Raw genomic sequence first — 26,921 nt, 5'->3', positions numbered from 1 at the left:
AGAAGAGGTATTAATTCTAACTTTTTCTGGGTAATTATTGGTATAACCCTGTTGAAAACATCCGAAGTTTGTGATTTAAATCTCCTTTTCGGATGGTTCCCAGCGCAGCACGATTGTCCAGAGGAAGTTCGCGCTTCTGGACAATTGTCGTGCAAACCCTTACCTGGGAACCTGCCAGAGGGATTCCCTAGTACATTTTTGGGGTACCCCCCAAATCTGACACTGGGGAGCGCGGAAGTTTTAAATCCAAGATTCATTACCGTTAAATTCTTTACATTTGGGAAAAGAGAAGATTTTTTGTTATTTCAGGCTGGGTCACATTAACACTCAGATCAACAGATGTAAGAACCTTGTGCTGGCTGCTCAACAACCTGTTGGGGCAGTTGTGGTGGGCGTTTGGTTCAGGAGCAGTTTCAAATTTCACTGGGGTCCCAGGTATATCATGGGATCAGTATTGACCTTTACTGATGAAGCTTCCACTGGAGTTCTGCAACAGTCTCATCTGCTACCAAATCCAGCCCCATTAAAATTGGAGATCACTAGGGACTGAGTGAGAAATGCAGCTGTTCAATTTTACCTGCTCACACTGCCCCATTCTTGTGCAATCAGGGATATTTAAAATTGCTCTGTCTGCATCGACTACATATTGCGAAGAGACCTACATGACATAACAGCCAGAAATTTTCACAGAGCATACCTGCTCTGCCACTGCAGAGGTGTGGAGCAAACATCGTTTACACGCATGAAAGTGGTCCTGCTGCACTTCCGGCAAAGTTCTCTAGAAGCAAGAACAGCTACTGGGAAATCTCGGCTTAACGTTTTTGCCCACATGACAACTACAAAATAAGGAGTAGCTGTCCACACCCAGATTGTAGAGAAATCAACAAAAGAATGTTAAAATCAATGTCTGAAAGGACCTGATGGTAATACTCAGACTTTAAGTATTCTTGTCACATCATTTTTAATTTTTATTGTATTCTGCTTGTTCATTCCAGGCAAGATATTGAAATGGGAAAGTACTGACGCTGATTTAATTATACCAATAGCATTTGTGGTGTATTTGATGCAGAATGACCCTATTGGGATCTATTTCTCAGACACTCACTTAATGTGAGTGATTAACAGAAAATGCAAACTGGCTTCAGTCACTGAAACACTGGTGAGTAAAATCCCAAGTGCATTATCTGGACAACATTTGCAATATATGCAAACACTGCTTGACTCTCTCACATTGCTGTGATAAGCCGATGCTGCTAAATCCTTCTGACATATAACCACCCTCTTCCCCCTGGACTATCCATTGACTAAGTAACTAGGTTTTGTTTCTCAGCTTCTACACAGTGGGGAAAAAACCTGCTGGGTTGGGCACCAAATTGGCGCAATATCAGGAGTGAGCCCGTGGCAGATAGGAGCGCCTTTCCAGCTCAGTCCTCGAAGATTTTTTTGGAAATTTGCTAATTGCTCATCAGTGAGGAGGAGAATCGCCTACTTAGAGGATGTGTGCAGCTGGCCGCCATGTAATGGTCGTTCAGCGGATGCAGATGGTGGGAGTGGCAAAAATGAGGCAACAGTGAGCTGTAAGGGTATTCGTGGGGCTCCGAGGATGTCAGCTGTTTTCCTCGCCCCAGAAAAGCATTTAAAGAAAATAGTTTTTTGGGAAGACCGCAACCAGTCCTTAAAAACCGCTGGTTAGGCCTCTCTCAGTTTTAAAAGGGAGTGGAGGCACTAAAAAAGTAGGATCCCCAAACATCAACAGTTTAAAGGGAAGGAAGCACTGTCCAGCTGAAAGTCTGTAAGCAGCATGGGAGAAAAAACATCGGAAAGTAACGTCACAGCACAAGAAGAGATGGCAGAGCAATGTTACTAAGATAAATATTTAACTTACCCGCCCCCTTAACTTAAACTAGATTGATTAGTTACAAGACTAAAAAATATAGTTGATTGAATACATAAACTTTCATTAATCAATTAAATAAAATAAGGTTAGATAGGGATGGCATTGCCCATGGTGTGTCACAACTGCAGCATGTGAGAGGTTGTGGAGAACATCATAATCCTGGACAACTACACCTGCAGTATGTCTGCAGTACAAGGAAACTTCTGCTCAGGGTTGTTGAGATGGAATTGGAGGTGTAGACATTGCAGGACATCAGGGAGGGGGAAAATTACCTGGACACTTTGTTCCAATCCTTCAATTAGGAAGTAGTACCAGACCTGTTAGTGATCAGGTACAAGAGGTTATGAGTCTGAGTCAGGCAGGTAAGGGGACCCAAGATGCAGTGTTGGAATAGCCTCGGCTTTTGCCCGTATTCAACAGGTACAAGGTTCCTGTGCCTGTATCAATGAGGGCAAAGTTTATAGGTTGGATGAGCAAACTGACCATGGCACCGTGGTACAGGAGACCATGAAAGTGGGGACAGGGCAAAGGAATATGATAGTGATAGAGATCAGTGTAGTCATGAGGATAGCTACCATTCTCTGCAGCTGTGACTGGGAGTTCCAAAGGTTGTGTTGCCTGCCTGCTGACACTAAGGACTTCTACTCGTGGCTGCAGCAGAGCTTGGAATGGGGGGCGCTAGCGCCAGTTGTCATGGTCCACATAAAAACCTACACCAATAGAAAGAACTAGAAATGAGGTGCTGCTGAGAGCGTTTATGGAGCTAGGGTCAAAATCAAAACACAGATCCTCACAGGTAATAATCTCTGGATTGTTACTCAAATTTCCTGCAGATTGGCATAGATTAGATTAAGGTTTAATGCATGACTGCAAGAGTGGTGTTTTCACAAGTCCCTGGCACCAATACTGGGGAAAGGAGGAGCTGGTCCACTGGGACGGGCTCCACTTAAACTGGGCTGGGATCAGTGACCTGAAGAATCAAATAACTCAAGAAGTAGACAAGGGCTTTAAACAAATGAGATGGAGGTTAGTGGGAGGATTCAGGAAAATTCAAAAGCAATAAGGGAAATGTCAAAGCTGTAGAACAAAGTAGCAAGTTATATAAAAATAAGCAGAGTGGGTCAGGAAGGGAGCTTAACAAAGGTAAGAGGGCATTATTGACCAAGGTGACATCAGGAAAAGTAGAAAATTGTTAAAGTTAAAGGCACTATCTATGAATGCATGGAGCATTTGCAAGAAAATAGATGAAGTAATCATGGATAGAAAGAAAGGGGTTTGATTTAATGTTCATTACAGAAAACTGGTTCCACAGTGACCACATTTAGGAACTGAACAGTCCAGGTTTCTTGACTATTAGAAGAGATAGACAAAAAGGAAGGAAGGGTAGCCCCAATAATAAAGGATAGTTTAAAGACAGAAAAAAATCTTAGTTAACCATATTGAGATGTGGAACCAGTTTTGGTGGAACTAAGAAACAAAAAGGGCTAGAAAACACTGGTGGGAGTAGTTTATAAATCCGCTAACAGTAGTTGCAGTGTCAGGCAGAGTATAAATCAGGCAGTTAGATATGCATGTAACAACGGCAGTACAGAAATTATGGGGGACTTGAATCTTAATATAGACTTCTTTGAGACAAATTTGTTGTAATAGTATGGAGGATGAGTTCATGGAATAGGCTGAAGATAGTTTTCTAGATCAGTACATTGATGAACCAATTAGGGAGCAGCTTATTTTAGAATGAGTATTGTGAAGTGAGACAGGGTTAATAAATAACATTGTAGTAAAGGAGCCTCTTGGGAAGAGTGATCATAAGATGATAGAATTTTATATTGAGTTTGAGAGGGATTTAGCTAAGCATGAAACTAGGGACCTAAGTTGGAACAAAGTTAACTACAAAGGTATGAGGAAATAGTTGGTTACTTAAGATTGAGAGACTAGATGAAAAGATATGATGGGATATAAGAATAACAAACAGTCAAAGAGATAATTCATAATCTGCAACAAATGTACATTCCTTAAGGAATAAAAGCCCCATGGGAAAAGTACTATGGCTATCAAGAAGAGTTAAAGACAGTATTAGATTATACGATGAGGCTTATAATGGGAGGATATTAGAATTCAGCAAAGGAAGGCAAAGAAAATGATAAGGAAAGTGGAATTTGAGCGTAAACTAGCAATAGACATAAAAGTTTCTACAGCTACATACAAAAAAAAGAGATTAGTGAAAAATAAATGTGGGACCCTTACAGGGAGAGACAGGAGAAATTATAATGGAGAATAAAGAGATGGTAGAGATATTAAACATATGCTTTGTATCTGTCTTCATGATAGAAGACACAAAATACAACCCAGAAATACAGGGAAACCAAGTATCTAGTGAGAATGAGGAACTTAAAGAAATTAGTATAAGAAATAGTACTGGAGAAATTAATAGGACTAAAATCTGACAAATCTTCTGGACCTGATAACCTATCTCCTCATGTTTCAAAAGTAGTGGCTTCAGAGATAGTGAATGCATTGTTTTTGATCTTCCAGAATGTCCTGGATTTTAGAATGGTTCCTGCAGATTTGAAGATATCAAAGGTAACCCAATTGTTCAAAAAAAGGGGGAAGAGAGAACCATAGGCCCATTAGCCTAACATCAGTTGTAGGAAAAATGCTAGAATCTAATATTAGGGATGCAGGAACAAAGCACTTGGAAAATCATACTATGATTAAGCAGCATCAACATGAATTTACAAAAGGGGAAGTTGTGTTTCACAGATCAATTAAAGCTTTTTGGGGTTGCAATAATTGAGTAAATAAGAGGGAACAAGTGGATGTTGTGTATTTTGATTCTCAAAAAGTATTTGATAAGTTGCCACACAAGAGGATACTACACAAAACCTGGGATCGAGAGTAATACATTAGCATGGATTGACGGTGGTTGGTAAAGTGGTGGTGGAAGCAATGGGAGGGAAGCCACCATAGGATATTTCCAAAGGGGACAGGAGCAGCTCAGCTGCCTGCTGTCTGGAGTTGGGCAATCACTGTGACCACTATCACAGCCCAATGAGAATCACTTTCACTTGCAGTAAGCTGGCAGCTGATCTGCTCCACCTGACTTTAACGGAACTGAAAATTGAGCATGGTGTCTAATGGCTTTTGAATCTGTGCCTCTGGAAAGGCTTGGAAATAAAGCAGGAACCAGTATAAGTATTTTGTAATGCACGTGCACTTGGTCAACTGATACAACCCAGAGGATGGTGGTACAGGAATTGTTATCAGCCTGAGAGAATACCACCAGGGGGACCCTGGGACCTCTGGGCTCTGGAACCTCTTTTTGTGCAATATTTTCAGAAATGATCTGCAGTTAGGATTCACAGTGACTAAATTTGCAGATAATACAAAGTTAATGAAGGTGGCTGGCTCCAAAGCTGAACAGGTTAAGCTCCAGAAGGATTTGAATGCACTTGGGTATAAGATAGGCAGGTGGCAGATAAAATTTAATGTAGAGAAATGCAAATTGCTTCACTGGGGACAAGGGACACAGGAAGCAATAATCACTATTACTTAAATGGAAAGTAAATAATCTGCATTGAAAATTCGAGATCTAAGGTCCCGATTGACAATAAATTGAAGCTATCGCAGCAACATTTAGTTGCAAGATGTTGGGATCTGTTAAAAGGTAATATTGATCAGAAATTATAACTACATTGAGAAGACTGTAATATTCTGTCGCAGTACAAAAAGGATATTGCTGCTATTAAAAGGATGCGGAAGATTAGATTATGATGAGCATGTATAAATTAATCATATTCTATTTAAAAATGTGACTATGCGTTTGCTATTTGTGGGGTTCTAAAGAAAACTGGATAATTGGCCATGCCAAGCCTTTTCATTGTGTCCAGAATAGTGGAACCAAATGACACAGCCTGCACTATAGGGAAGGTTAATTCAAAACTAATCTGTGGAACCATCATTTCAGTGAGCATGTGGTAAATGTATGAAACAGTCTCCATCAGGACATGGTGAAAGTGTTTATTCATTCAAATGCAAATTAAATAGATTTATTTCAGAAAATAATATTTTTGGATACAATCTAAATTATTTGAGACATGACATATGGCAAGTGGAGCAGGCTTGGGAAAAACAACCATCTTTGCTTCCCAAAGCATTCTTCCACTGGGGGGGTCTTCCTTGTTTAATGTCTGGGTCTGTTGTAGACTAATTGAGAGACTGATTGTCATGAGCAGTAAACAAGTCTATTACGTTATATAATGTGAGTACAAGGAGCTAGAAAGCAAACTAGATTTGGCCATGGTACTTATTTTGCCTTGTAATTCCTATGCAAGTCCAACAGCATTTGCCTTCCATAGCTCCAACCTCACTCTTCCTTCTTTGACTGGTTTTGCTCACCGAACTATTTCCTCTAACCTTAAGTTACAAAGCGTTTGCATTTGTCCAGCTCTTTTCACATCAACAGACCACCTCAAAGTACTTCACTGGTATCACTTGAAAGTATAGTCATCATTAGGAAGGCAAACACTGCAACCTATTTTCACACAGCAATGGAATGAATAATGCTTTTGTTTCCAGTCTTGATAGATGGATCAACGTTTGCCAGAACACCTCCCCTTGATGTTCTTTGAAAAGTGTCATGAGATCCTTGATAACCACTTGAACCACTGGATGTGTAAGATGAAAGACAGCATCAAACCAGCACTTCATCAGGATGTCAGTGAACTGTCAGCTCAGACTTTGTGTGCTTGTGTACTTACAGTATTCAGAAGCAGCAGTGCTCCCACTGGCACTGACATTTGAATGATATTTCCATATTTCCTCAATTGGAAGCAGCCTTGAAAAAGCTTAGTTTACACTTTCATGCCAAACATTAGATTCACCTCAACTACTGAAACCCAAGTCCGTTTAGGATTTGCATAATGCTCCCAACAAATATGGGGAAGATCATCAAACTCTCTCCTATTCTGCTGGTCAGTCGAAAGAAAAAGCTTGCGGTCTTACGATCAATGGCTCTCCCAACTCCAACATGCCAGAATAAAACATATCATAAGAAACAGGACCAGGAGTAAACCATTCATCCCCGCAAGCCTGCTCCACCATTCAAGAAAATCATGACCGATCTGACCTTGGCCTGAATTCCACTTTCCTCCTGTCCCCCATAACATTCAACTCCCTTGTAGATCAAAAATCTGTCAAACTCAGCCTTGAATATATTTAATGACCCAGCCCCCACTGCTCACTCTGGTAGAAAATTCGAAATATAAATTACTCTCTGAAAGAAGAAATTCCTCATCTCTGTTCATTCTCACCCCATAGAAACTGGCCCTCCCACAATTAATTAATTAATTTTACTGATACGAATGGGCAGGGTAAATTAGACACAAGCTTAACATTGAGTACAAATAACAGTAGACCAGTAACAGCACTTAGTGTGTTGGTACTTGCTTGCACCTAATCCTCTATTCTGGGGTGTGAAGAAAGAATCAAACAAAAATACAGGGAGTGAATTTAACCCTACCCAACTGGAGTACATTTAGTGAGTAAGCAGTCAAAATCGATAGGATGACTGACCTATCCGCTAATGTCCCACCTGAATCTAACATCTTCCATTTTAACTTGCTCTTGCATAGAATTACATAGATTGTACAGCACAGAAATATTCAAGCCAGTTGGCCCATGCAAGTCTCCACCAAGGAGAAGAGTGAGGCCTGTTACTGGTCTTCAAAATAATGATTGTCTTTGATAGGGTAATGTAGGAAAGATGTTTCCACTTGCTGGTAAGTTCAAAACTAGAAGTCATAAAAATAAGATTCTATTAATGAATACAAAAGGGAATTCAGGAAAAACGGCTCTTTACCCAGAAAGTGGTTAGAATGTGGAATTCTCTACCACGGGGATAGTTGAGGCAAATAGCATCAGCATGTTTAAGGGAAGGTTAGATAAAGCATGCAAGGGAGAAAGGAATAGAGGAATTTGTTAATGGAATTATGCGAAGCGGGAGGGAAGGAGGCTTGTGTGGAGCAAGAGCACTAGCCTGGACCTGTTGGGCTAAATGGCCTGTGTCAATGCTGTAAACACTTTGTAACCTTACTTCATCCCACCCTATCAATGTCTGAGTAGGCATTGAAGCCACCTTCCTGAAGCTGCAGGATCCTTCTTTAAATATGTAGATTGGGTGACTTCTTACTTTCTTGCCAACAAGCCTTCCATTGGTGGTGGCCGCAGCCTCCTGCAACTCAAACGTCCAGTCCTGCCCACTGACTAGTTGCTACTTCCTGTTTCTTTTAGCGGTGAGTGAGGTTGGGGCTTACAGGCAGCATGCAGATGAAGGCCAGGAGTTAAAATTGCCTAGGCATCATGCGCTTGCCCTGCTCCCTGCCTTGCCCAGTTGTATCACACTGTCAGTTAAAATTTCCCCTAGAATTTCTGAAATGAGCTTCCTTTCTTCAGTTACACCAGGATTTCACAGAAGAAGAATATTTACAATACATAGATATGAGAGCTGAATTCCAGAAAGAGTGAAGCTGACCACCCTTGACATCAAGGCAGCACTCAACTGACATCAAGGAGCCCCGGGAAAACAGAACTGATTGGGGATAGGGGAAAACTATACCTGGCACAAAGAAAGAAGATTGTGGTGTTGGAGGTCAATCATCTTTTTTTTAAGTATTCGTTCATGGGACGTGGACATCACTGGCTAGGCCAGCATTTATTGCCCATTCCTCATTGCCTTTGAGAAGGTGGTGGTGCCATTTCAGAGGAGATTTTTCCGAGTCAATCACATTGCTATGGATCTGGGGTCACATGTAGGCTAGACCAGGTAGGAATGGCAGATTTCCTTCCTTAAAGGACATCAGTGATCTAGGTGGTTTCATGGTCATCATTAGACTTTTGATTCCAGATTTTTTTTGAATTCATATTCAGATTGGTGGGTTTCAAACCCAGGCTCCTACAGCATTACCCGGGGTCTCTGGATTACTGGTCCAGTGACAATACCAATATGCCACCACCTCAGGACGTCACTGCAGGGGTTTCTAGTGACCTAGACTTAACTATCTTCAACTAGCATTTACTGGTGATTGTGCAGTGTTCAACTAAATTCCCATAATTCCTCTGATAATGAAGCAGTCCATGCCCACATGCAGCAAGACCTGGACAGTATTCGGACCTAGGCCGATGAGTGGCAAGTAACATTTGCACTACACAATTGCAGGCAATGACCATCTCGTGCAAGAGAAAGGCTAACAATTATCTATGATGTTCAATCGCATTAGCATTTGAGTCATCATCACTGACAGAGGCTGGGTATTCTGTGGAGAGTAGGTTCCCCTGACACCCCACAGTATGTCCACCACCTACGTGGCACAAATCAGGAGTCTGATGGAATACTCTCCACTTGCCTGGATGAGTGCAGCTGCAGCAGCACACAAATAGCTCAATACTATCCAAGACAAAGCAGTCTGCTTGACTGCACTTCATCCAGCCCTTCCTCTACATATTGTGGCTGCAGTTTGTGCAGTCTACAGGGTGCACTGCAGCAACTCACTAAGGCATTGCCATGGGGAATATACAAGGGAATGGCTGACTCCAAGATTTTGTTTCATTGAAAAAGGCACAATGCATGGACATACTCCTTCTGTCTGCAAAGGACAAGGCCCTGTGTGTGAATATATGTAGCTTCTATGCCTTGATCAATCAGAGCCTGCCTGGTTTGAACTTGAACAAAAGAACATAAGAACATAAGAAATAGGAACAGTAGATGAGCATTCTGCCCCTTGAGCTTGCTCCATCATTCAATAAGATCTTGGATGAACTGCTTGTGTTTTGAATTCCACATTCCTATCTAGCCCCGATAACCTTTGATTCACTTGCCTAACAAGAATCTATCTAGCTCCTCCTTAAAAATATTCAATGACCCGCCTCCACTGCCTTCTGAGGCAGAGAGTTCCAAAGTCGCACAACCCTCTGAGAGAAATAATTTCTTCTTATCTCTGTCCTAAAAGGGCAGCCCCTAATTTTAAAATAGTGCCTCCAAGTTCTGGACTCACCCACAAAAGGAAACATCCTTTTGATGTCCACCTTGTCAAGGCCATTCAGGATCTTCAATCAAATCACCTCTCACTCTTCTAAACTCCCAGTCTGTCCAACCTTTCCCCATAACACAACCCATTCATTCCAGGTATCAATCTAGTTAACTTCCTCTGAACCGCATCCAACGCATTTACATCCTTCCTTAAACGAGACCAAAACTGCACACAATATTCGAGGTGCGGTCTCGCCAATGCCCTGTACAACTAAATCATAACATCCTTACTTTTATGTTCCTCTCGTAATAAAGGATAGCATTACATTAGCCTTAATTACTTGCTGTACCTGCATACTAACTTTTTGTGACTCATCTACTAGAACACCTAGATCTCTCTGCACCTGAGAATTATGCAGCCATTCTCCATTTAAGTAATACTCTGCTTTTTTGTTCTTCCTGCCAAAGTGAACAACTTTACATTCTCCCACATTAAACTCCATTCTGCCAGATTTTTGCCCACTCACTCAATCTATCTATATCCATCTGCAACCTCCTCATGTCCTCTTCACAACATATGTTCCTACCTATCTTTGTCTCATCTGCAAATTTAGCTACCATGCCTTCACTCTCCTCATCTGGATCATTGATGTAAATTGTAAAAAGTTGAGACCCCAGCACAGACCCCTGTGCAACTCCACTTGTCACATCCTGCCAATCAGAAAAAGACCTTTTTAAGCATACTCTCTGCTTTCTGCCAGCCAGCCAATCTTCTATTCATGCTAATATGTTACCCTTACACCATGCACTTTCATTTTCCTTAATAACCTTTGTTGTGGCACTTTATCAAATGCCTTCTGGAAATCCAAGTACAGTATGTCTACAGGTTCCCTTTTATCCATAGTGCATGTTACTCCTTCAGATAACTCCAATAAATTGTTTAAACATGATTTTCCTTTCACAAAACCATGCTGACTCTTTCTGATTGCCTTCAGTTCTTCTAAGTGCCCAGCATAACCTTAATGATCAATTCTAACAACTTCCCCATGACAGACATCAAGCTAATTGGCCTACAGTTTCTGCCTTTCTCCCTTCTTGAATAGAGGGGTTATATTTGCTACTTTCCAGTCTGATGGAACCTTTCCAGAATCTAGAGAATTTTGAATAATTAACACCAACGCATCAACTACCTCATCAGCTACCTCTTTTAAGCCCCTGGGATGTAGTCCATCAGGACCCAGAGACTTGTCAACCCGCAGCTCCATCAATTTACTCAGGACCATTTCCCTAGTGATTTCAATTTCACCTAGTTCCTTTCTCCCTTTCACCTCCTGATTTGCAGCTATTACTGGAACGTTTTTTGTATCCTCTATAATGAACACAGAAACAAAATATTTGTTCATTTCTTCTGCCATTTCCTTATTATCTACTATTAACTCCCCATTCTCACTCTCTAGAGGACCAACACTCACTTTACTGACTCTTTTCCTTTTTAAATACCTGTAGAAACTCTTGTTATCCATTTTTATATTTCTAGCTAGCTTCCTCTCATACTCTAATTTCTTTCTTCTGGTTAACCTTTTAGTCATTCTCTGCTGTTCTTTGTATTCTGACCAATCATCTGTCCTGCCACTCGTCTTTGCGGAGTTGTATGCTTTTTCCTTAAGTTTGATGCTTTTCTTAACTTCTTTAGTTAACCACAGATGGTGGGTCCTCCCCTTAGAATTTTTATTTGTAATAGGAATGTACTTATTTTGAATACTCTGAAATATCCCCTTAAATGTCCACCTCTGCTTCTTTTTTTTAAATTCATTCATGGGATGTGGGCTTTGCTGGCTGGGTTGGCATTTATTGCCCATCCCTTATTGCCCTTAAGAAGGTGGTGGTGAGCTGCCTTCTGGAACCACTGCAGTCCATGTGGTGTAGGTACACCCACAGTGCTGTTAAGAAGGGAGTTCCAGGATTTTGAAGGAACAATGATATATTTCCAAGTCAGGATGCTGAGTGGCTTGGAGGGGAACTTCCAGGTGGTGTGTTCCCATCTACCTGTTGTCTTGGTCCTTCTAGATGGTAGCGGTCATAGATTTGGAAGGGGCTGTCGAATAGCCTTGGTGAATAGATCCATTGATCTATCCCCTAGCCTAGTTTTCCAGTTCACCTCAGCTGGCTCAGCTTTCGTGCCCACATAGTTGCCCTTATTTAAGTTTGAGATACTAGTCTGAGACCCACTCTTCTCCCTTTCAAACTGGATGTAAAATTCAGTCATATTGTGGTCACTACTACATAGGGCTGCCTTTACTCTGAGGTTATTAATTAATCCTGCCACATTACACAATGCCAAGTCTAATATAACCTGCTCTCTGGGTGATTCTAGAACATGCTGCTCTAAGAAACTATCTCAAAAGCATTCTAAGAACTTCTCTGATGGTATTCTGATGAAGAGTCATACGGACCCGAAACATTAACTCTGTCTTCCGCTCCACAGATGCTGTCAGACCTGCTGAGTTTTTCCAGCAATTTTTGTTTTTTTCTAAGAACTCCTCATCAAGTCTACTATTGCCAATCTGATATTTCCAGTTTAATATGTAGATTAAAATCACCCAGGCTTGGCAGATAACTGTTCCTTGGTGCATTCTCCATGGCAACACCTCTACCAATCAGATTCCACTTGCCAACCAATCAGCATTCTCTTCTCATGCAGTATAAATTGTTGTTCCTTTACTATTGGTATTCTTGTGAATTGTCCTGATGAGTGCAAAATGGAACGCTTCAACAACATCTCTTTTTTCAGCTTTACTCAAGTTTTGTACTACCAAACGACCAACAATGACAACATTGATCATTGTTAAGGAAAGGAATTATGGTAGCATTCATGTAGCTGGTTCTCTACCTATGGTCACAAACCCGTTGCATGTTCATGGAGTAGAATCTCTTTGTGAAATAGGTGGCACTGTGGATAAGGGCCCATATGGCCCTGAGTGTAGCATCAATAATGCCCTGGGATCCAACTAGACAGTAAAATTGCAGGGCACATTCATGTTGTTGGCTGGCTCCCACAGAAGAATGAATGAAATCTGTGGCCCAGCCAAGCAATGCATCTGTCATCTGCTTTAGCACTGTAGTTTGTGAGATTTGGCAAATATCTCCTGCTGTTGCTTGGAAAGAACCACTGATTATAGTCCCTGTCCTTGAAATTGTTTCAAGGTCTAGCTGTACAGGTCTGTCATGGTTTAATTTATAGTTTTCACATGCAGCTATGATTGTCTTGACCTGCATATGCGGTTGGTGGCATAAATACGGCTCCTTCGTGAGCAGTCAAGCCTTGTAAGCACACCTGCCTTACATGTCTCAGCAGTTGCGCCTAATCCCGAATGAACCAGCAGATAGAGCGATATGCCCAGTGGAATGCTGATAGATGGTACTGAGCTCCAGCTGATTTGAATTCCCTTTTTAAACACACCCAAATGGAAATGGAGTACAGTTTTAAAAGAAGTCAGTGGTATAAGCAAAAATAAACAGCAAGTAAGCATCAATGGGCATGGCACAGCAACAATGCAGATTCCCTCTTCCAGAAAGAGGACAAATAAAAGAAAAAAGACTTGCATTTATATGGTGCCTTTCACAACCTCAGTGAAGGGCTTCTGATGTGCAATCATATGGCTGTAATGTGGGAATCACAGCAGCCAATTTGGACACAGCAAGTTCCCACAAACAGCAAGGTGATAATGACCAGATAATCTGTTTTATGATGTTGATTGGGGGATAAGTATTGGCAGGACCCCAGGAAGAACACTTCAAAATAGTACCATGGGGTCTTTTATGTCCAAGTGAGCTGGAGCCTTGTTTTAACATCTCCTCTGAAAGATAGAATCTCCAGTTGTACAGCACTCCATTCCTTCAGTGCTGCACTGAATTATCAGCCGAGACTTTATGCTCAAGTCTCTAGAGTGGGACTTAAACCCACAAGAGAGGTAAGTGTGTCACCAACTGAGACACAATTGACATAGCTATCACCAGCAATTGTTTTAGTAAGGACAGTGAGGAAATGAAATGTTTTTCAGGTGCTCTTGGTATCATTTACAAAGAATAAATTCTCATAAAAACGTCAACCAAAATTACTAACAGAAATCCAATAACTAAAACACATTGTAAGACTGGGGAAAAAACATACAAAGCTAAAAGTGTCAAACTCTGAAAGAGCTCCATCACTCAGCCCTCTCTAGCTGGGTAAATAAAGCCCAACCCTGTCTTTTACCAATAGAAAGTCAAGTTAGAATTCACTTTAATATTTTAAATGAAGCAATGCACTGTTGGGAAAACAAGCTCATTCCTAAAGTGCTACAGATTCTGGATCTTTAACAGATTTTCCAGTTCCCAGTACCTAATCCATCATTCCAAGGGGCTCCATTTCCAAAGAATATGCCAAGGTGTTTCTGTGCATCATTATGCTGTCTGGTCCGAAGAGGATCCCACCACCAGTGTATTAGGGTGCCCCTGTATCTGGGTGCCCCATGGGCAAAGAAAACTAATCCTGCTCTGTGTCCATTGCGTGCACAGGCTCAACAAGCAGGGTTTCCCAGAGAATCCTGGAGCTGTGAAGTGGGGGTGGAAACCAAAGATGGTGGATCGCTGCCCCTTTTGCTTCTTGCTGAATGTGTTCCTCAAGTGCAACACAGAGAAAATATTCCCTTTATATTTCATGGAGACCAAATTATTGAATCAAATGGTAATTGTTGTCAGAAATATTAATCAGGTTGTCAGAAACATAGAGCCATAAGAACTGTAATACTGATTTAAAATGTGCATTTAAATTTGAAGTAACAAATAGTAGAAGTTATCTATAGTGGACAAACAGATAGACGCTGTAAAAAAAGTTCTTGTTAAATTCCTCAATCTTCTGCACAAGTTTTCCAATTCTATTAAATTTAATATATTCCCTGTAACATAGCTCATCAACAAAAAAAATGACTATTAATATTTAGTGAAGTTTTGCACATCATGTACTTAATTGCGTCTAGGATCATTCACTGTGCTCAAAAGGAATAAATTCAATTTGTCTTCTGGAACAGTCTTATTGTAAAAATATCAAGTTGCATCACAAACAAATCTCCATGTTGATGGAGCATAGATACTACAGAGGATGATGAAATACCTGCTAGGGAATTGCACATCACAGCTCCCAAAGATAAGACTTAAAGTTCCAGACTTTATTCCAGGCTGACAAACTACAGCTAAGTCCAGCTAGGGTTTTACAAGCCAGAGAATCCACTACAAAAGGTCATAGGAACACAACAGCCCTTAATAACCTTCACCATGCACTTTGGCTATATTGGAGGGCCGTATCAACTGGATCTATCAAATTGTTCAAAATGGCTAAGAAAATATGCTGTTTGGGTTTATACTTGTATGTTTAGATGTTTTGAACTGCAAGAGTAAGGGGGTTATTTTGGGGAAAGGATAAAAATAGGGTCTAAGTGAATGCTATGCTTTTAAGACATACATGCTTAAAAATCTGATTTACATAAAGAATTTCAAGTGTTGCAGATGGGGCAGAATGTTTGTCCAGTGTCAGGATTCTGATGATGGCTGCATTGCTGGTTTGTGACTCCCCCGGTCCCACCGCATTGCGTTAGTGCCTGACGCAATTTTAAATGAGCAGGCTAATTAGTGGCTGGGGGTGTGCTGATTGCCCAATTAGGGGCAGCAGAGGAAGCGAGGCAGCAGTGAGGTGGCCACAATTTAAAAAGGAGCCGGCAGCCATTGTGGGGGAAGACGGCACCTGTGATATTCTATTCCCGTTGAGCAGCAGGAGAAGGCCAGCCAGCCCGACCAAACAGTCTTGGCTGGAGTTGGCAGAGGAGGTGAATGGACGTAACGTGGTGAGGAAGACCTAGATTCAGTGCCGCAAACACTTTAGCAACCTTCAGCAAACTGGCAAGGTGATTGCAGTGTTGCACTCAGGTGAGAGGCTGCAGTCACAAGCATGCACATGAGCTGAACAGCCTGAGGGTACACAGTCCTCCTGAACAGTCAGTACATGAGTGCCCAGAAGCATCACTGACCCATGGGCATGTGGTCAGTGAATCACATGTGTTAGTGCAGATCAATGTAGTGAGAGAGTATACATTGTTCTTAACTATTGACTTTGCATAATGCCAGAGAAAGGGCTTGCTCAGATGGTGGTGTGCAAAATCTGGCCATTCTTATGGCCATGCTGGAGGCAGCCCTTGACCCAGCCAAGGTGACAGCAGTGAGGGAGTAGCCAGTGGTGAGAGGGAAGTCTGTCTTGCACAGGGTGAAAATGTCGGAACATCTCTGGTTTCCTTCTTGCCAAAGCAATAGGTCTAATGGCCTGCTTCAGCTCTGTAGAAACAGGAGCTGACAGACGCAATTTATCATAACTACCTTCTTAATTTTCCCACAGGGTCAGTTTTGGAGGGGGAAGCAACATAAGCCAGAACGTCAGCATTGCCACTGTCTGTAGAGGAGGAAGATTTGAGTGAGGTTGCACCATCACAATAGTCAAGCACACCCTCCACCAATGTAGACACATTTACCTTGGTGGGTCCCCAAGCAACCATACAACAGGTGGCAAAGGATGAGTGACACATCACAGAGGAGGTGAGAGAGTCAGAGGCAGCTGTGGGCAGTGCCCTTGGGAGGATGGAGGACAGACACAGCCATGCTTAACTGGACGGCGATGTAGCACCTCGGGTGTCAACACAAGGCGTATCTTCCTAGAGTAGCAGCAGGAAATGTGCCCAAATGTCAGACTTCCCTGAGCTGTATGGAGAATTGAGGAGTCCACCCATGTGTTCTGCTTTATCACAGGCATATGAGCACATGAGCTCATCCACTGAGAGAGTGGCCAACCTCTTGGGCAGCCATATATATCAAGCTGAGTGAATGCTGGAGCAGCACACTGACTGGCACACAACAAATGCCACTTTATGTAGCATTGACTGGTCCGTGACATTGATGGTGCAGCACCATATGGAATGGATGCCAGATGTGCCCCCGCTGGGGACCCACTCTGACATTCATGACTCCCATGAGGCAGGTAGCGAGGAGTGTGAGGGGGGCCACCCATTCAACATCTGATGCCCCCTTGGCCCCTCCAGTTGAGGTAGCATCAATGCAGGAACGTCCTGTGGCAGTAGCTACCCTTGCATCATTGAAGGTGGGACAGCCCATCACGGTGCCAAAACTGACACTGCAGCCCTGAGGATGACCACCACAAGCACCTTAGTCCCATTCACACACAGGTGAGTAACCTGTCTCCACCTTATCCTTGGCCACAGGGAGAGTACCCTGTAGGAGCAGCTGAGAAGGAAGAGTTCCATGTCGATAGTCTCACAGCTTGGCTCACTTGTATAACCTTTGTTATGCTTGTGATTACAGTATAAAGTACAATGTTAAATATTTAAATATTTAGTTTACATCATCAGTGATGTAAGATCACATGACAACAGAGCATGGAGAGAAATAGTTCTATGTAGAAACTCGTGCTGAGACTGTATTGTACATAGTTAGTATAATGCTCAATAAAAAGTAGAGTTCACCAACAGCCTTGCCTCCAGTATTGTCTGTAAGTCCAGACCCATATCTACCACATCTGAAACCCACAACAATAATAGCAGAGTCATTAATTAAAATGAATCAATGCAATGCAATGTATTGAAGATGATTATGATTGTATCCAGACTTGTGTAATTCTAAAGATTGGTGGTTCAATGACACTTGAATTGGGAGGTGGGAAGAGATGCAATTGAGTGTGTCAGTCAACCTAGTGCGACAGTTGGAGATGAGTCTTTCAGGTAATGTAGAACTTCTATGTTTCATTTGTATCTTGGATTTACATCCTCCCCCATAGAAAAGTGAGGTCATGAGACACTTGTCTTCCAGGCTGAGGGGTCCTCAGGAGAAATGTAGCTGAATCAGCACAGCCTGAGCACCCTTTCATCCTGACTGAGCTTTGAAACTTCAAAGGGATCTTTGGAGGAGATCCTTGAAAGACTGGGTCACCCTGCTTCACTACTTCGTCCTCCTACCCACTCCCAACCCCTCCTCCAGGGAAGTGTGCTACTCCTTTGCTCTCCTTCATTAAGGTCCACACCTCTCTGGTGGTTTATGTTGTGAAGAGTGCAGCAGACCATCACAATCTGATACACCCTGGAGGGAGTGTAATGGAGGGAATCTTGACCGTTCAAGGTACCAGAACCATATCTTGAACAGTCCGATGGTCTGCTTGATGGTGGCCCTTTTACTGGGATGGAAGCAATTGTAGCACCTCTGTGCCTCCATCGGTGTCAGCAGCCATCATTTCAATGGATACCCCTTATCCTCATGTGGTCTCTCCAGTGGCATGAACAGCTGCAGCACCTGCGATTGTCTAAAGATGAAGGAGTCATGGCAGTTGCTTGGATAGCAGATACACACCTGCAGGAAATGTTTGTGGTGGTCACACACCAGGTGAACACTAGGGGAATCCCTTTGAATGCTGCTGGATCCTCTGCCAGTGCCCTGATGGACACACTGGTGCAACTCCCTGCACCTGAGGGATTCCAGTGATGGAGGCAAATCCCACTGCCCTCTGTGGCTGTGTGGCCCCATTAGTGGTGAACTCAATTTAATCCGATGCCCTCTCAAACAGGGCATGTCACCTCCCTTGTGCTGTGATGAGCAGCCGACTGCGAGATGCCAGCAAGGTCAGCTACCACCCCTTGGAAGGACCCAGAGGCAAAGATGCCATGGTCACCTGAAGGCACCTGGCAGAGGATGTCAATGCAACTGGTGAGGATGGATGTGTCCCTCCACTAGTGCATACAACTCTGCTGCTATCTATCTTGATAGGTATGTCCTTCTGCAACACTGGTACTCTGATTCAAAAAGCTAATGTGTTGTTATTGTACCCAAAGGGGAGGGAAATGTCTTCATTCCCTCCCATCCCCTGGCCCAAAGCCACTGCATGCCTCACGTCCAATGGTCTGCACTTGCTATGGGAGTGACGGCTCTTCATCATTGATCATCTACGTATCCGAATAGCTCAGCCCATCCCAACGATTGGCCTACCACCTCCAGTAGCAGTGTCCAAGTTGCATGGGCCTCCGCTGCTATGCCCCTGCAGGGTGACTGTCACCCAGGTGCTCCTGTGCCTGCAATGCTACCTCTATGACATGCTTGCAGGCTCAATAGCCACTGTGTGCCACTGCCAGAGCCATTCCCCTTTAATGCATTCATGTTAAATGAAGCTGCCTCTGTAACTGTCTCCCTGCTGCAATGCCACCTCCTACCTAGGGACAAGGTCTTGATTATTTGTGGTCCCAGTGCCTGCAATCAAAAATCACTTTCTGCCCTTAAATGGGCTGTTAAGTGTCTCATTTCACACTGAAGTGTTGAACTGCTGCATTTGTGTGGCTTGCTGGCATCGAGATCACACCACCTTTTCAAAACAACTTGGCAGGCTGGACCACATTGGAGAGCTGGCATGTCGCTTGGGACCAATTTTGTGTCCTTGCCTGCCACCGGACTGCATCCTCCGGGGATCTAAAATTCTGCCCAGGGGGTGCACACAGACGTAAGTTTTTAATATACTATTGACAGATATGCACAAACATGTGAAAAGACATATAGTAAAAGACCAGCTAGTCCATTGATTCATTGCCATTTAACCAGGTTGCAAGTAGGCAAGGTGACCCCACAATCCCCACCAACCAGCAGCCACGTAATCTACTGGGAGAGGCAACACATCGGTCCCACCACCACATACCCCGCACCCCTCCACCAGTACCACAGTGCAATTGAAAACAAGTCCTAGGAGAGAGCAGTGTGCATGCGATACACTGCCCAACATCATACTTACCTTTTGTCTGCAATAAGCGGATATATGACAGAAGCTACAACCTGACAAAAGCAGCAGCAACACATAAAATGCAATGTTTCATTTGTTAGCAGCTTGACAGTAAAATCAGTACAAGCTGAATATTCATCTGGAGTACAGGCCTGGAATGAAAATTTGGAAAAGACCCAGCACGATTGCGTATTACCACTTTAGCACAATTAATGTGCCCATAAAAATCATCCACATTGCGTCAAAGTAAACTCTTGAAACAAAAAATCTTATGCAACCATACAGATCTGGTTAAGAGTGAATGCTTTCATCATCTTATTAACTAATATTAACTAATATTTATTGCAATAATGCAGCAATATTTAATATATTTATCGCCAGCATGCAAGATCAAGTGCATAGAGTAAAATGCTTCACTCACTTTCACTTCGCTCTCCAGGTGGTTGATAAAATGAGAGACCCAAGGATATAATGGCTGCAAGTTCTAGGATGATAAGGGTCACATCTTGTAGTGCTTCCCAGATTAACTGTAAGAAAGTTTTTGGCTTTTTCGGAGGTATAAAGTTTCTACCAAAAGTTTGTCTTCTGTTTTCAAGATCTGTAGGATTGCCAGCTAAACCTGTAGAGAAAAAATATAATTGTAACTTAGTGAGCAATACTTTTTTAAAATTTATTTGTTCATGGGTTGTTGGCGTCACTGGCTAGGCCAGCATTTATTGCCCATCCCTAGTTGCCCTTGAGAAGGTGGTGCTGAGCTGCCTTCTTAAGTGACAGTGAAAGGAGATACTGATGAAAAAACACGGCTTACATTGTCAGAACCAGGAGGTTAACAATAGATTTGCTTAACATTGCAGAGCGGCAATGGCATGGTGGTATTGTCGCTGGACTAGTAATCCAGAGGCCCAGGGTAATTCTCTGGGGACCCAGGTTTGAATCCTGCCATGGCAGATGGTGGGATTTGAATTCAATAAAAATCTGGAATTAAAATTGGATTGCTGTAAAAATCTAACTGGTTCACTAATGACCTTTAGGGAAGGAAATCTGCTGTCCTTATCTGGTCTGGCCTGTATGTGACTCCAGATCCACAGCAATATGGTTGACCCTTAAATGCCCTCTGAACAGGGGCAATTAGGGATGGGCAATAAATGCTGGTCTAGCCAGTGATGCCCACATCCCGTGAATGAATAAAAAAATAACTTTCTGCTTTTGAACAATGCTATGGCTACACTGTTTTAATCCAAGGAGCAGTTTGAGAAATCAATTTTTCACACACTGACTGAGGTTATGAGACAATTTTAACCCGACCTGGCAGATGGGCAATTAAATTAAACCAAATTACCTAATCTCCTTAGAGCCACTAGGAGCTGGCAGGTTCATATTTTAACCTGCCCTCCATCCTTTTGAAACTTTAAATATCAGGTCCTGATACCATCATTGGGACTAGGCTGCAAAGTTTACTTCATTACCTCAGCAGTAGCAGTGCCTTCCCTGCTAGTCTTATTCAGAGGCAGTGACGTTGGAACTAAAAAAGATCCAAAAGATAAATTTCATAGATTTTAAAAAAAACTTTCCTTGTCGACACAAGTGCTTCGCTGGGCTCACAAGGAAAGCTTAGATCTGTTCTGCCATTACCTTGACCTTTCCCCTTCCCAAATCACAAAACCACTGTGGGATGGTCCAGCAGCTGATGGCACCACATACCTCCAATTATCTGGCAGCCACTAGTCCATATCTGCCCTCCGCTTCCTGCAGACTTCCCACTTGGAATGGGTAAGAAGTCGGCTGGTGGGATTTAAATGAGGCCATTAAAATCAGCTGGATCTCATTCTGCCCTGGGCAGGAGGCAAATTAACTTATGGTATAGTATCTTATTGAAATCTACCATCAGTTAAAATCCAATCCTTGGTCATTTATAATGCATCGTTATCTATTTATATGATTTGTTGGAACTAGGCAATACTGACTTACTGAACATAATAATATGAGAAATAGGAGCTGGAGTAGGCCATACATCCCTTTGAGCCCATTCTGCCATTCAATACAATCGTGGCTAGTCTTCTGCCTCAACTCAACTTTCCTGTCCACTCCCCATATCCCCAAGAGACCAAAAAACGTCTCTCAGACTTAAATATACTCAACAGTGGAGCATCCACAATCCTGTGGGGAAGAACAATCCAAAGATTCACAGCACTCTGAGTGAAGAAATTTTTCCTCATCTCAGTCTTAAAAGATTGACCCCCCTTATCCTGAGACTGTGCGCCCATATTCGAGATTCACCAATCAGCAGAAGTAACCTCTCAGTTTTCACCATATCAAGCCTTTTCAGAATCTTAAACAGCTGACTGAATGTATTTGTTTGACAAAATTAGTATTTAATTTAGGAACAGCAACTTAGTCACTTGAAAATAAATGTTATTACAGAATAACTAGTTTTAAAGCTATAAGGGAAATCACTGAAGAGGGACAGAGAAAGAAAAAAAAAATGATGTTTCCTTGGTGCTAAGATTTGGGTTTTTTTCTTTATTCTTTCAGGAGATGTGAGCATCACTGGCAGGAACAGCATTTGTTGCCCATCCCTAATTTCCCTTGAACTGAGTGGTTTGGTAAACCATTTCAGAGGGCAGTTAAGAGTCATTGCTGTGGGTCTGGAGTCACATGTAGGCCAGACCGAGTAAGGACAGTAGATCTCCTTCTCTAAAGGACTTAGGGAACCAGATGTGTTTTTACAACAAGCAATGATAGTTTTGTGGTCACCATTACTGAGGCTGGCTTTCAATTCCAGATTTTATTCACTGAATTTAAATTCCACCAGCAGCAGTGGTGGGATTTGAACCCATGTCCTCAGAGCATTAGTCTGGGCCTCTGGATTACTAGTCCAGTGATATTACCACTTCACCACCATCTCCCCATTTTCTTTCATTTTGCCTCATTTGCCTGTATTTGGCTGGAGGTTTTAATAACACTGAAAACCATTTATAAAAGTAAGGGCAAAAAAAAATGTTAGCTAAACTGCCCCACATCAGTATATAATGGGCTGAACCTTCCCTGCCCCATACTGTGGGCTTGGAGAAGGGAGGCCAGAAAAATAGAGGGGAGGATGCCGTGTCAGCATGACTGCTCAATTCATTCCTGCAGCCGTGAACTTTCCCAGGAGTGGGGTGAGAAGCAGGTTGGCTTAATTAATTAATCATGGTAGTTAATGCCCCAACTAGATGTTGAGGCAAACATGGCATTTTTCTGCCAGGTGGGAGGCCATCAGAGCCCAGGACTCCATGCCACAAAAAGTGGGCTGTGTACATTAAAGTCCTCAACTACAGTCGAAACCTATCTATTGCAGGGATTTCCCCTCCACCCTGATTGATCTACTGGTCTGTAGGTGTGGCCTTGGGACCTCCATTTAGTCCCATTGGGATCCCGAAACCCACGGCAAAATCCAGCTCAACCAATCACAAAGTGGAGATTCAAAACAGGAGAGTCAACAATAAATAAGATAAATCCCAATTATTTAGGAAAGGAATGGCAGACACACACATGTATCCAATCACAACAACATTTGGAATGAATTGAATGAAGTTCAAAACTAAACGAAGATACATGAGTTGCAAACAACAACTTGCTTTTATGTGATAACTTTAACATAGGGAAAGATTTTCCCAATGTGCTTCACAGAGACAAAAAGAAAAAAAAAATGAACAATATTTCAATAGATGATGTTTGGTTCAGAGACCATGAGCACTACAAGCAAAGTTGGCAGCAAATAGCATATTCCGGTTTTCCTCCTTCTCCCAAGGTGTTACAATTTCAATGATAAAGAACTCAGAAAGCTGCTGCTGTTACAGTTTGGTCCCCTGAGCCACAATTTTCTAAGCTGCATTGAATCTTTGAAATAACTCATTAAAAACAGACTCCATCAGCATCCCTAAAATATTCCTACAGATCTTTTTGTATAATTATGTTTGTGAAATCCTCTTCGTTAATAGACATATGTGTAGTAAATAAAGGAGCGTTCAGTGAGAATTAATGATTTAGGTCACTATTAAAAACAACCTGCCAATATGTGGATCAGAAGTCAGACAGATTACAGCATCTATGGTGTTTAACTGATTCACTTGACTCACTCTCAAATTGAAAATAGCTCAAATGTTTCTGGTCCTAAAATTATGCTGAACATGTTCAGAGTTTTACATAAAACTTTCTTTATCGTGGAAAAGTTTATAGTGCTCAATTGAGCTCAATAGTACAGTAAAATATCTTCAGCTGTTATTAGGCCTAACTTGATTTGCATTGTATTAAGACCTGACTGAATATCAATTAAAATTGCATTCAATTTTCTGGTCTAAGTTAATTTGCATAATTATTCCTAAGTTCCGAAGACACCACTTGGTGAGGAAATTTCTTTAAAGGTCCAATAATGGAGGCAATTAAAGAGAAGAGTGGCGATACAAAAAAGGACCTATCTTGGCAAACTCAGAGTTAAGGCTAAAGTGAGCCAGAAGCCAGAGTCAAAGCATTAACCAAAACTGAAAAATTACAAAAAGTGCCTTCAAAGAGCCTAAAACACTAAATCAGTGAACACCACAAATGACCTCCTGCCTCTAGGTCCACTGGAAGCCTCTTATCTGGAGCATCTATCACTTAAATGGGCTGCAAAATGGTGTGCCACCTTTCCCAACCCTTACTAAATATGTGAAAGAAGCTCCTGAGGACCCTGCACACCAGCAAAATCATCCTCACAGCCCTTAAGAATGGGCAGGATGAAATGCTGCTCCAGTCCCAGTTTTCATTTTTTTTAAATGATTGTCCCTCCACTCGATTACCCTCATACTACAGAGAGGGCAAGTGCGGCACTGAAAACAACCACTAGGAAGGACAGATATCTGGAGGGTTACTGCTCCAAGCAGTGTTTTGAATACTCATCAGTTGTGCTGTTAAATCACAAATATCGCAGAATGATAAAATATTTTAATCAAAATCTATGCATAAATACGGGATAAGGAATATTGACCTTGAAAGCATTTCTTTGCAAACTCAAACCAGTTCACTTTTCTTTCTTCCCAAGGGCATCAAGATCTGTAAGGCACAGTTAACGAAGGGGCCTCCGACTCTTACTCTTTACTGTTAAATCCTTGCTAATCATAGTTACTAAATCATTGAGGTCATCAGCAATCTCTGTGCATCACAGAGATTGATTCCAAGAGAACAATTTAATTTTTTTTTCCAAGATATATAGACAGAGGAAAGAAATCTTTTCACAGGTTTCCTCAGGTCATACCTTTGTAAAAGTGGGACACTGCAGCCTCAAGAGCTATCAGCTGGATTCATCTTTTCTCTGGCTGCAATGCAGCAAGATGCTGAACACAGCTAGCACATACATAATAACTCAATGTCCTTTGCAATTTCTCATTAATCATGAAAAGAGCTTAGACTTTTGGGATTCACACTTTATTGAAGGCTGGTTTCATTAATGTGGAGCTCAAACCAGGTCACTAAGGCACCAAAAAGAATGTGCAAAGTAGGACATATCCTTTAGTAAAAGGTAAAACTCCATCTTAAAACATATTTCTAAACTAATAGTAAATATACTTCGGTGCTGGAAGGAATTTTGTTGAGATAGCAGAAGTCTCGCTGCCAGGACTAAAAGTGAGAGACGACCCTGCTCAGTGGGAGGTGGGACCGAGGGCAACATATTGTCACTGGTAGCCAATTAATAGACCACCACTGAGGCTGCTGTCCAATTTAGGATGAGGGCCCATTCCCAAAAGCCCTCAAAAGGGCTAGCAGCTCAGCAGTGCCACTGCTAGTGGTCTCCATTGCTGAGGCTGCAATGCAGAGAGAAGGAACCTCAATTGCTGGAAGCCCTGGAAAGAAGTTCAGATAGGTTGGGGGAAGAAAGCCCTGGTGATCAGGGGGGATGCAAGGCAGGAGTCATGTGGCACCTTTACCACCATGGGGGCCCCTCCATGGACCTTGGAGTGCCATGCAGCCCACTGGGAAGCAACCAGGTTTCATCTTCACTTAAGTGGCTTAACTTAACTGGCCTCCCAGGGTGGGGAAGCCAGGGGTGGGATGGGTGGTGTTTCGAGCCACCAACTTTCCAGCATATTCCTCACTCTACTATTACCATCAATCAGGGGACCAACCCTGGTTCAATGAGGAGTGCGATTGAGCATGCCAGGAGCAGCATCAGGATCGTAAAAGAGGTGCCAACTTGGTGAAGCAACAACACAGAATTACATGAATGCTAAACAGTGGAAGCAGCAGGTGATAGACAGAGCTTAGCAATCCCACAATCAGCGGATCAGATATAAGCCTTCCAGTTCTGCCACATCCAGTCACGGATCCTGGAAGGCAACTAAACAACTAACCAGAGGAGGAGGCTCCAAAAAATCCTCAACATCATTGACAGTGGAGGCCAGCATATCAGTGCATAAAACGAGGCCAAAGCATTTGTAACCATCTTCAGCCAGAAGAGGTTGATCCATTTCGGCTTCCTCGAGGAACCAAGTGTCAAAAATCTCTGTCTTTAGCCAATTCGATTCACTCCACATGATGCCAAGAAATAGCTGAATGTGCTAAATACCAAAAGACTTGGGGCCCTGACCACATCCCAACTGTAGTTGGGATCTGTGCTCCACACCCAGCCACATTGTTAGCCAAGTTGTTGCAGTATAGCTTCAACACCAACATTTACCTAACAACGTGGAAAATTGTGCCTGTCATAGTGCTGGCCACTCCCTCCCAGATGGGGCCAGCACAGGTTCCACTGGCCAGTGGACGACCACCCAAGGTCATCAAGGCCAACAAGAAAGCGGAGTCAGCAGGCTGTCTCCAATGCTGCTGCCAGCGAGGGGAGAGCACCAAGATGTAGCACTCGCATATGTAAGTTAAAGGCACCATGAGCATGAGAGGGGCAGGTCATGGGTGATTTTATGTTCACTTATGTTTACTTTATCTATACTGACCTGGGAATGAAGACCAGAGAGGTCTATGTAAATAGTTTGGAATTGTCCACCGGATATAAATTTTGTTTTTGTCGTCATGGCCTGAGTATGCTTCACCTTTTTATTTTATTGGTGCAGGGTACGCCAGTATGTAATGCTGGATGAAAGTGTCTCTGCACTTTATTGCACAGGCACTGAGTGTTCTTT

General features: G+C 42.5%; 1 protein-coding gene across 1 annotated transcript in view; it reads right to left on the bottom strand.

Annotated features, from left to right (window-relative positions):
* atp2b2 (ATPase plasma membrane Ca2+ transporting 2) overlaps positions 1–26,921 on the bottom strand; it is a 543,565-nt gene that overhangs the window by 306,331 nt on the left and 210,313 nt on the right. Inside the window, exon 4 of the mRNA XM_041191496.1 lies at positions 20,195–20,392. Coding sequence (XP_041047430.1) covers positions 20,195–20,392 — 198 coding nt within the window. The remainder of the gene's footprint in view (positions 1–20,194; positions 20,393–26,921) is intronic.

The sequence above is a fragment of the Carcharodon carcharias genome, chromosome 7 (assembly GCF_017639515.1).
Source record: "Carcharodon carcharias isolate sCarCar2 chromosome 7, sCarCar2.pri, whole genome shotgun sequence".
In the NCBI taxonomy this organism is placed as follows: Eukaryota; Metazoa; Chordata; class Chondrichthyes; order Lamniformes; family Lamnidae; genus Carcharodon; species Carcharodon carcharias.
Note: the sequence above shows the minus strand (reverse complement) of the source record. Positions and strands in the feature narration are given on the sequence as shown.